Source organism: Chrysemys picta, chromosome 8 (assembly GCF_011386835.1).
Source record: "Chrysemys picta bellii isolate R12L10 chromosome 8, ASM1138683v2, whole genome shotgun sequence".
Taxonomy (NCBI): Eukaryota; Metazoa; Chordata; order Testudines; family Emydidae; genus Chrysemys; species Chrysemys picta.
The window spans coordinates 33,099,169-33,111,437 of record NC_088798.1 but is presented as its reverse complement, the minus strand read 5'-3'; the positions used below and the strand labels follow the sequence as shown (position 1 = coordinate 33,111,437).

The 12,269-nt window shown below is 38.0% G+C and overlaps 1 protein-coding gene across 15 annotated transcripts in view; it reads left to right on the top strand.

The window, feature by feature from the left end:
- Positions 1-10,035, top strand: part of TGFBR3 (transforming growth factor beta receptor 3) — a 180,565-nt gene extending 170,530 nt beyond the window's left edge. For 13 of the 15 annotated variants that reach the window (XM_024105880.3, XM_024105882.3, XM_024105881.3 and 10 more), the window contains one exon: positions 6,243-10,035. In XM_024105880.3, the coding sequence (XP_023961648.2) occupies positions 6,243-6,361 (119 nt within the window). In that variant the 3' untranslated portion in view covers positions 6,362-10,035. Of the gene's footprint in view, positions 1-4,980; positions 5,023-6,242 lie in introns of all 15 variants that reach the window. The other 2 variants (XM_065554249.1, XM_065554248.1) reach the window with 1 other exon arrangement.
- The last annotated feature ends 2,234 nt before the right edge of the window (positions 10,036-12,269 follow it).

Here is a 12,269-nt window from a genome sequence, read left to right as displayed (position 1 = left end):
TGTGGGTAAAACATACAAGTTAAGGAAAGAATCTCCAATTAGATCACTTTAACAAAAACAAGTTTAAAGAATTTTGGAATGAATTAATGTTTTGTTAAGCCTTCATCCTTTATCAATAGATATTGAATCTCTGTTCAATTATAGAGATATCTAGAGGGACATGTGTTGTATGTCAGAAGTTGTGTGTTAAACTTTATAGTATTAATAAATAGCAGCATTACACAAGAGAGAGTAATTAAAATTGACAAAATCCCGTTGTCAAAAACAATGGGAAGTTGACATAATAAATCCTTCAACATAATGGAATTTGGACCAACCCTATTAAAATAATTAGTGACTAACTACATCAGTCATAATTACCAAGTAAATAGCAAGTGGAGCAGCTGTTCTGACTTTCCTTATTGCCTGAGAGACAAAAATAAGTGGGAAAAAGTGTAAGAAGAAAGAATAAAAGGGAAGACAGGAAGCAGGCTCTCTAATTCCTGGGATTAGAGAATTTTAGAAATTAGATATAGGGGGCCAGATTTTCAAAGGAGCCTCAAAATGGACTGCTGTTCCTGTGCACATATTTTCCCACACACACAGTCACTTGCATCTACAAATTGGGATTTGTAGTAGAGATTTGCTACCAGGGACTTCCCCTGGCCACCATAACCCCTCGGTGGAGAATTGCAGGGGACAAGATAATTCAGCCCCGTCTGAAAGGCTTTGGGGTCTGCTGAAGACATTTTTGATTAAAACATAAATAAATATATAGCTAAGCTCCATATCTTAGATGGGGTCCTGTGTGTACTACAGCCATATAATTCACCCCTTGTAATTGGGATTCCAGAGCATAATCCAACTTTCATTTTACATAACATTATATTTCAAAAGTGGTGCCATGGTTTCATTCTAGGTTTGCAGGCAGCGTGAAACAATCTCTCTTAGGCCTGGTCTACACTAAAAACTTTTACTGGCATAGTAGTGATGCTTGGTGGGGGAGGAGAGGGTGGGAGGGGTTTTAAATTACTGTTGATACTGGCAAAAGCCAGACTGTAGATGCAGTTATACCAACAAAAGAAATATTTTTGCCAGTTTACCTTATTTTGTTTGGGGAATTGGTATAAACTACATCAGGAAAAGAATTACTTTGCTGGTATTAGCTGTGTCAACATTAGGAAGGCTTGCTAGTATATACCAGCAAACACTTTCTAATATAGACCAGGCCCTAAATGGATGAACTCCCCCATTCATCTTAATGGATTGTTAACGCTGAAACCAAAAGATAACTGAAAATGTAGAAACAACATAAAATAAATGCAATTGGATATTGAAACAAACAACTCAGTAGCTTAGTTATTGATTGTATTACTCATTTTTATTATTTCATTCAAATAACATTTAAAAAAATTATCTGAAACTGCTGCAAAGTTTCCACCAGAATGTCAACAAAAATCTTGGAGCTTTACTGAAAAATTTGGGTCCAGTTTGCCATTGAGCACACAGGGCTTTGAGTTCAGAGAGTACTAAAGGATGGAGAGGCAAAGAAGAGAGCAGGGCAATTGAGAGGTGCTCTGTCTTCCTTCTCAGTCCAGAGCTCTCTCTTTTAGTCTATTTTTTCCAACTGGTTAAAGAACTTGAAAGGTGGCTACCAACCTTTCCACAATAATAGAATATCTGTCTGGAGAGGATCCTAGAACAAAGGAAGGCAGAGGAGCTTGGCTAGTATTGAATACCCTTTACCTGAGCCTCTTTAGAAGAAGTAAAAGTCTTGCTGCAGTCCTGTTTGTGTGCAGTAACCCTTCAGGAGTTAATTGTGAAATTATCTATGACTGGAGAATCCTGCTCTAAGTGAATAAACTGTCATGCTTAAGGAATAAATAAGGGACATGGAACAGCTTGATAACTTATTAGACTTTGCTAAACATAAACCCAACAATTTTAAACCCTGCATTATGTATGGCACACATATCAGTCACCTAATCCTCTTAGAAAGTATGATTTTCTCTTATTCGGACAATGCTTCAAGTTAACAAGATAAAATTTTCCAGAACTCTGGAAGTTAAAGGTCTCCCCTTCTCTTGTTTTTAAAATGGGATCTGATTTAAAATAAACTGACATAGCAACCAATTATATTTGGCAAATGGAGATAGAAAAGCAAACATTCAGACTTCCTGGACAGGGAGTACTACTGGCAGTTTTCCTAAGTGTGAATAATAAAGTACATGTTGTCACATTCAGATGGGTAAAAGCTTGTTTACTGTCAATAGATAGGACATGGCCATTTTGAGGAGTGATCAAGCACTAACATTAGACACAAGAAGCTGCAGTAGGTGGTGGTATATTAAATAATTTTTTTCTCTTCACTTAAATCCTCTCAATAAAAAAATCAAAATAATTTGACAGTTTATCAAGGTGATGAAAAATAACTATAAGACTAAGCAAAAGTCAGTCTAAATATATTGGTAGGTTCTGTTCATAATCTCACTAAGATTTTGATACTTCAATTAAAGGACAGTGCAAATTGTGCTGGTATCTCTGTTACACAAACAGATTGTTATATGTCAGAACGGCCAATAATTTTCTAGACTTGGAGCAGTGAAGAGGAAATCAAATGACAGCAGTGTCTTTGCCACTGAGGCAAAGTGCTCATCCCCCAAACTTTTAAAGGAAGATGCCTCCTAGGAAGTTTTCCAGAAGAGCGGAGGAATGGAGTGTGTAGTGCTATTTGGCTTCTAAAGAGATTGTGACAGCTGTGCTTGTCATTTTTCCTAAAAAAGAAGAGGTATTCAGCATATAAACTAAGTTATGGTTGAGTTTATACAGATCGTATTGATATGCTGTGGCTGATGCAAAACTATGTGTAATCATGCGGTTTGTAAAATGGGTGACAGTGAAGCTGTAATAAGACCTAACAGCAGGGAATATGGGCCAGTTCTGCATTTTGCAGAACTGCTTTCTTGGCAGAGATTTTGAGGGGCCCTATTAAGGGAATGGAAGTAACTGCAGTTCCTGTGTTCCAGTGGTAACAGCTTTTTCTATTTTTTTTTTTTATGAAAGGGAGTTTGCTTATCACTGACTTATAGATATGTCCTTTAACATGACAGGAAGGGAGGCTTATACCCAAAACAACTAATGGATAGAGGAACATTTTATAATGAAGGAGAAAATGCCCAAACGAGGTTTATGAAAAGCTTATAATAAGATAACACAACAAGAAACTACTTGCTATAGTTTACTTTGTTTATATACAAAGCTTTTCTAATGAAAAGATAGGAATGAAACATTTTATTTAAGAAATGCTGTGCTAGATTCAGTTATACATAAAAGAAGTCTATAATTTGTGGAATTACTTTGGATTTGTACAGATCAGAAACTGCCTCACAAAATTAAATGTCTTATTTAGTGTTGAATCCATGGGCAAAATTCTGACCTCTGTTAAAGCAATGCAGCGCCATTGACTTAATTGAGGAAGAGTGTTTGTGGGGAGTTTTCTTCCTATTTTTGAAAATAGTGGGGTGCAAGGCAAAAGCTGTGCACTCTTTAGGTAGTAGGTATTACTAGTTAGGCATACGGCAGTGATTGTAGGATGAGCTGGTAGCAACCCCTATATTTAGGTTGCCTAGCACTTTTCATTGTGAAGGACTCTTGTGACCTCTTCTCTTGACAAGCTCTCGTACCTCCATTGTTTGCAGCAGGGCTTTGATATTTAGTAGGTGGGAATCTCCTTGTGCTGCAGAAGTGCCTCTTCATTCGCCCATGATATTCCATTCAGATATGGGTGAGCTTTGATGCCCTGCCTGACCTCTATGGGGTCAGAGTTTTTTTTATTTTGTTTTTTCCAGGTTTTACAAATAGTGACATTTAATGTTGCTTATATGTGTTTTGTTAAATGTTTATTTGTATTGTTTTTACATAAAATATAAAGTTTTTAAATAAAAAAAATGGGGTGAGTTACAAAGTGTTAAAAATCACCATTTCCTTTCTGTCACTGGGGTTCCTCCGGAAAATTTTGGCAACCTGCCAAAATTTCTGAACCGTTCCAAGACTGGGCTCATGTTGCTGCCGCAGCAGCGCACACTGCAGTGGGAACAACAGAGAGCTGCCAGAGCAGCTTTTAGGGGACAAGGAGGAGTGTGAGCCAGTCTGCTCCACCCCTGTAAATCCTAAGATCCAGCACATGCCCCCCCCCCCCCGTAGCCCATTTACCACTGGGGGCACCACGTGTGGTAGGAGCTCTCACAACTCCTGGGCAGGGAAGGAGTGGGGGAGGGAGGGAGAGAAAGGTCGGCGTCCCCTCAACTGCCCCTATGGACCCCACACATGGTACCAAGGGTCTGTCACCCATCTGGGGGCAACTCATGGGACAGTAGCTATCCCAGCTGTGGCTGGCCTGGGCTTCCCCTGAACACTCTCCAGAATCAGCAATCCTGTCTCCCCTCTTGCTGCTAGGCCTAAGGTGACCATGCACCCCATTTTGGCCAGGACAGTCAGTCCCATTTTAAGCTCTGTCTTGTCCATCCCGACTTTCTTGGCAAAAGTTGGATCAGTTGGCAAGAGCAAACGGGACAAATGCCCACTTGTCAAAAAAGTGGTGCGGTGTGGAGGAACGATGTGGATGTGGGAGGTCATGGTTTGAGCAACCAGCGACAGCCTCTAGCGGGGAGCCGGCTGGGGCCAGCCCGGGGGCGGAGGGGGCAGGCAGGCAGCTGGAGGGAGGGGCTGTGCTGTAATGCTGAAGACTCTGGGTTCTAACACCGCTGGTGATTGGGAAGAGGGCTACAGATCCAAATAATAGAATTTGTAACCTTTTTCTTTAAAAAAACATTAGGAAACCACAGGACTACATTAAAAGAACATTAAGGTTACAAAGTTAAGCACTTCAAAGTTAGGCAATGCCAGATTTATGGTTGCCTGTGCAACCTTAATCCCCCTCTCCCCCATATGCATTGTGATACTATCTTTAATTACACAATCATACTATTTTTCCCCCCACAGGACCTCTGCCTCATTCAGTGCACAAAATGGACAAGAAAAGGGAAGTATTAATATTGCACAGGCATCAATAAAATCAGGCATTTTCTAACTTTTTAGTGCTTGACTTTGTAATCCAAATAACATTCTTTTAACAGTAGTGCGTGTGTGTACTTACACTCTGAGCATGAAATTGCAAGAATATTGTACCTTATACTGTGCTGTAACTACTGCTCATACTGTAGTAGCTATGTGGAAGCTTGCTGTAACCCTGCTACATTACATTTAGAGTGGGATATGCAAATCAACTCAGCATTACAGGATAGGCCATTTTCCTACTCTGAAAACAAATGGTTGTCTGTCTCACGATACGTGCCATCCTCCTGTGACTGAGGAGAGGGAGGAGAGTGCTTTCAGATCCAACTCATTAGTTTTAGTAAATGCACTGCTCCATGTGTTGGCATTAAGACAAAATGTTCTACACTTTTCTAGCTGTTTTCCATCAAACAGAAAAGCCCACCAAAAAATCTAGGGTCTGATCCTGATCTGAGTTATGGGATACTACTGGGGGCATTCTGCGCCAAAAAAAATTAAAAATTCTGTGCATAATATTTTAAAATTCTGCAAATTTTATTTGTCAAAACAGCGCCACATAATCACGCCACCTTCAATTATTTTGGTAATTTATTTGAAAAGACCTGTCAACAAGTATGTCTGTAACAATACAGACACACACAAAAATTCCCCCAGGAGTAGAGAGTTAAAGAAACCTCTATGACAAACCAGTTCCTGTTTCTCTGACCCCTTCTCCCCTGCCCCCCAGATGGGAGGCCAGTTACTCACAACCCCTCTCCCATAGCCCAGCCACGGGGGCCCCCCAGCCAATACACCTGAACCCCCTCCCCCAGAGCCCAGCCACAGGGACCCCCTGGCCCAGATTCCCGCACCCTTCTCCCCCATTGCACAGAATTCCCCCAGGAGTATGGTGACTGAACCTCAGTTGATAAATAGCTGACCGTAGGATACACACAGCATCCATAGCTGAGCTCACTGTCAGCTGCTTTTATACAATTAAGAAAGCAGCTAGAAAAGATTTTTTCCATGTAAATACTACCCAGAGGTGTCAAAATCAAGTAACATTTTTAACAAATGTTTCCATTTGAAATGTATATCCAGTGCACAGTTTTTATGGAAATAAAAATGACAAGAACATTGGAAGGTGGTAGAAATATTTTTGCTGTAGCATATAACATTTCCATTTTCCTTTTTTTTTTTTTTTCCCCCAGGGGAAACAGCAGGAAGACAGCAGGTCCCCACATACCCACCAGCCTCTGAAAACAGCAGTGCCGCACACAGTATCGGCAGCACACAAAGCACCCCCTGTTCTAGCAGCAGTACAGCCTAACCCAAGGGGAAATAAGTCCAAGGAGCATCATAGGAGGGCAGAGGTTCAAAGAGACAGTTTGTTGACATTAGCTGTCTAAAGTTGGAAGGATTAATTTGGTTTCTTTTGAGAAAGGAGGGATTTCACTGTAGAAAAAAAATCACCGGATCTTCTGGATAAATACAGTCTTTGGACCTTTCTACAGCATGTTATGCTACATGAGACAAAGCTATTAATTCTACAGTACTGCAACCTGTTAAAAGGGTGTGTGGGCTCTCAGTGCGAAATACATGCCAGTTTGAAAAATGCTGCTTTGTCTATACAAAATAATTTTTGGTTCCTAAACCTTTTCACTGATAAGGTGTTCGTAAAGGGATTTCAACAAGATAAGTAGAATAAAGGAGATCTTATGTCAAAGGATTCCTACACATCAGAAGAAGAAAGTCTCAAGCTCAGATCTACTTGGTTAAAAACCATTTTATTACTTCAGCTATATTTAACCACTTCAAAATAGCGCCTTGTTTTCTTGAGCTCGACTGCTATAGCATCTTACCTGCTTTCTTGTTTTGTATACAGTTTCAGGTGTTTAAAATATGTTTGCCTTTGGTAATTATAATGCTCACTAAAGCAACATTCCCTTTCTTGTTCACTGGGCCAAAACTATCTTCAGTTAGGGGTTTTTACCCACTATACACACAAAGATTAAAGAAAGATAATATGCACTAATGTTAATGTGTGTATACTTAATGAAATATCTTTATGCAAATGTATATACCACAGTATACACCATTTTACTTAATCTAGCATGTCTATTTTTTAGACAGGGAAAATGATATTAATATCCCACCCACGAGGATGTTGTTAGATATTTATAATTGGCTCTTTAGTTTATATGCATATTTTGAAACTAATATAGAAAAAAGTATATTGAAATATACTTGGCTCAGTCCTACATTCTTTGTGTGGCCCGAATTCCAGTTGACATCACAGTGATTTTGAGTGCACAACGAATATACAACCGAGCCTATCTGTATAAAACACTGCGTATAAAAATTAAACTGTTCTTTTAAGATAACAGTCCACAGCGGTTTGTGTCAAACTACTAGTTAGTCATATGAACTTTGCAGTTGGATATTCCCAAAGTAATGATAGAATGTGAGATGGGCAATAAGGCACTAATTTTCATAGTATTATTTTAGTGCTTTTGCCATACCCTGACCTTACAATAAATCCCAAATGGAGGGAAAAATTAGATGTGAATTACTTTGAATATTATGGTGCTACTTTGCAACTGTAATATGCTCTGATTCCTCTGTTTTTGGTTTGTTTGGGGTTGTTTTTTAAAGTGAACGCTATTCTCTTGTCACAGGATATGAATGACTTTAGTAGAGGCTGCTTGTATTCTACAGCAGGAGAATAGGATTCTTTATATTAGGGTGATATTCTCCTAAGTCTGAACTCAATTTTTCTATTGCTAACTCTACACTTATGCCATGTATACAACTCATATTGTCAATGGATATTCAGCCTGTATCATGAGATCAAAATGTGCAATAGAGATACGTACTCAGGATCAGATAGCAGAATTTTTCCCTTAATTTTTTAAACACATTTGTCTCTGATCCTGCAAATGTTTATGCACATGGGTAAACTTACAGACCAACCCTGATGTTGCAAAGGCTTATCCATGTACTTAACTTTATGCCCTGTGATCAGTCGGTGTCAATGGGAACTGCTCACAGTGAGTAAAGTTAAGCACATGTGAAATCCTTTGCAAGATCAGACCAATGAATAATTCCATTGAGTTCAACAGAATGACTCACATACATAAGTGTTTGCAGGATTGAGTCCTTCGTGTGGGGAGAACAAATATGCTACCTGTGTCTTTGAAAATAATGCGCTTTGCCTAACCTTCAGCAGAATGTATTGTGTAAGCATATTCTATGTATAAAATCTTTAAAGATGTCTTCAAAGAAGACTAAAGTCTTTAAGTCAATCATAGCTATATTTTACTACATTAAATTTGTGTATAAAGATATATTTAAGTGTTTTAGATAAATTTAAATTACTCTATATATGTTTAATTTCAGTTACTGTGAATTTTACATTTTTTGTAAATTCTTATTACCATTTTAACCCTTTCCTTCTCAGATTAAAAAAAGTAGAGTCTCATAGGAAGTCTTAGAAAATTCTGTTGTTGTGATGGACAGGTTAAAAACCCTTTGTGTAAGATAGCTAATTGTATATTGTTGAGAGAAACATGCTGCATTATCAATGATTTTTATCAATAATTTACTCTAATTTTAAAACTTACAGATTTATATTTCCAAACTGACAAACCAAAAAATACAGTGCATAAAATCAAAATTGACTTTTTAGCCTTATATCCAGGATACAATTTAAATTAATAGGCTCATTTTGATGTACTTAGCTGTTTAGAGTTAAGAGTATTTCAAACGGAGTTAATGGAAAATTACCAATATGTTAATTGGATAATGGATTTCATCAAATGCAAGTGTAGTTTCTTATAGGATTGAACAGTCTCTTCTGTAGGCAAGAGAAGTAAAACAAGGGCATTTCCCAATTAATAGCTTTATTAGAAGAATGTACCATACCTTGCAGCAGTCATTGACTACTGCAATTCAGAATACTGCTACAAATGTAAACTCTTCTTTTATAAAACAGCCATTTATATTTACTGCAAGTTTCTTTAAAGTTATATTGTGTTGTATATCATTGAATGTTTCGCTGCAAAGCCACAGTTCCTTGAATCTATCAAGAGGCCTGATCCTGCCATCATTACTCAAATGAGATATTTATCTTGTTCAGAGGAGCAGCACAAGGCCTATGTGCCATTTACATCCCATCTAGTTACTCAAAATGGGGCTCATGAGACTTAATTGGTGCTGACCTTCTCTGCCAAGGTGAATTTCACAAGTCATCTTATTGAGTCCAGTGGGGTATCTGGTGGAAGGATGGCAGAATTGGGCTTTTAAAAAGACAGCTTCTGACGATAAAAGCCATTAGTGAAATACTTAAACTCCAAGGCAGACTGCTTATTGTGTTCATATATTGTCTAATCACTAGCTTTAACCTTTAAAAATATTTGGTGTTGGGTAGCTGTTACATTTTCGTTTTAAGAAGTCAAAACATTCTGAACTGGGCTTTTCCATTGCATTTACCAGATGGAAGAGGGTTTTGCATAATGTCTCTAGAGATGATTGTAAATTCTTTTTGTTCCTCTTCTAATTGTTTTCTGTAATGTATATACCAGTCTTTTCTGTAATGTGTATCTACCTCATCCTTCACAAGAAGACTTGTACTGCTGGTTATGCTGACAGCACTTTCTGTGAGGTAACTGTTGTGCTCTGTTTTTGTCAGTCAGACATGGGGTGTTCATGAAATTAATTGGTATTAGCTATCATGTTTTCAGCTGGTTCCAAACACAGTACTTTGATTTTTTTTTAATCAGTTCTTAATTAGCAAAATTTCATCACAGATGTATTTTTAAAAAATCAATGGGAGAAATGAATCCATTAATCCCTCTGGCCAGTCCGAACACCCCATTGGTATTTAGTTCTGTGTTCAGTATTTCAGAAGACTTGGGGAAATGCTTAATTGTACAGTTTTGATAACCACAGTGTCATGTCATCTTAGTCTGTGCATAATAAAGTTATATATCAATTATTAATAAATGTGTTGCTTCATTTTCTGAAGTACTTCAGGCATTATTGAACACTGACAAAACGTATAGGCCATATTGTGCCTTAAGAGCTCATATTCACCTCCCATGAGCTTCAATCTGAGCTGCATGTCCAAGAGCAGTCTGTGTTCCTGTCTCATTCTTATTTACTTTGTCCTTCCTCATCTTCCGTCCCCTTCCACATTTCATCCCAGGCCTTTTGCGGGCTCCTCATTACCATGGCTTACAGCCAAAGTCAGTAAACAGACACAGAAATATTGAATTCCTTCACCTCTGTTCATCCCAATCCTGATCCTTCAAGTCCTTACATAGTACACAGCAAGATATATAAGGGTGTTTTACTACAGCACAAATGCCAGGCACAAGTAAGATTAAGGAGCCACCCAGTAGTCCTTCACACTGATCAGTAGAAATCCCAAGTCTTGTTGCACCCACTCCCTTAATTGCTAGTGTCCACGGTACAGTAGGAGAACGTCTGAGGAGACATGGTCTAAGCATGATTTTCATTGTGTTAATGAGTAGCTTAGCTACTATATGTATTTTTCCCCATAGGTCTTATTTCAACTACTAGGCACCAGTAGCTTGGCAGCCATGTATCAGCTCTTATGCAGGCCAGGATTTTTGGTGATCACTGTCCTGCTCTTTCCTTTGTACCTTGCTTATGTGCACAACTCTCCACATCGGCACTGTGCAAGATCAAGTCAAGCGTAGCTTCAAAGTTGCTCAAATGTCCGAGTTAATTTGCAAACTTAAGTTCCTATTAAAGGGATACAAAATGTTCAGTGATTTTTTTTTAAATGCCAAGACTCCCATAAACTGCAAAATTCCTCACTAATAAGATGCAGTCATAAGTTTGCAGATTGCATGCATGAGTTATAATTCACAGAGGTGCAATTAGGGTGACCAGATGTCCCGATATTTGGGGCTTTGTCTTATATAAGCACCTATTACCCCCACCACCGTCCCAATTTTTCACACTTGCTGTCTGGTCACCCTAGGTGCAATAGATACAGAGCTTCATAGTGACCATATTTCAGTTTCTGCAATTTTTCTTTTGGCACAGAGCTGTCCAGGTCTAATTTTCAGTGTTTAAAAAAAAAAAAAAGTTGGGTCTGTGCTTCACCACTGTCTTAAAAAGGTTTATATTTTGAGTGATGTATGGAACAAAGATGATGTGTCTTACTTAAAGTTTTCATTAAAAAAATCACAGCCATCAAGTTTTGTGTTGATTACATAACTATTTTTAAAATTTGTTAAATAAAATCCTTGAATATTATTAAGTGATCATCCACATTTATAAAGTGTTGGTTTCTGCCAGGCACTTGTGAATGATATAAGCATTTTGGAGAGAGAAGAAATATTACTATGGGCCTATTTCAAGAAAAACATAGTCCAGACCTTTTCTACTCTAAACAGAATTAAATGTGTAGCAGCATTCCCTCCAAGAATATATACAAGAAAAAGGGTCCAATATTTTGATAGATTTTCATAGTTGTCATTTTGTAGTTGTAAAACATATTTATGAGGATTGACGTCAGTTTGCTGCCTTCATTTTTATACTTTATTCCCAGTTCTTCAGACATTCTGAACTTGTGTTCATTTACGTGGACTGGATTCCACACACACAAAAAAGATTAAATGACATCACTTCACCTACCCAAAAAAGGTCACAGCTTAAATCACATTTTTATGGACTTCTTCATTTACTAGAAACTATGAGGGATTTTCTGCAACCTGTAGGGAAAGCTTTGGACACTGAAGTGGCTTTTGGTCTGCTCCGCTCCACAGCAATGGATGTGGCTGTATGTCTACCTTAGCTAGTATTCAATTTTGTCCAATAGTTTTGCTATATGCTTAGAAAAACAAAACAGATTAACAGAGGGTCATGTGAACAAAGAGAGCAAAAGATGTTACACTTAACTGAAAAACGGTTTTTGTTTTTTTTTAATGGTTTTTAAATGGTTATTTTGGCATCTATATCTGAAAGACAGTTTAAAAAAAAATCAGTTTGGGTGGAGTCTTTCACTCTGCTCTTACTTATTCCAGCCTGTAAACTGCCCATGACTCAGTTCCAGCAAAGGACATAGGGTACTTTAAAATAATATTGAAATAATTTAAATGTTTCGTTAAGTCACTAATTTGAGGGTGAAGCAAAGAGTGGCTGAATTTAAAGATGCCTTCTGTGGCTCAGTCTAGTTTGCAAGCTACGCTAATTCTTGAAGGCGT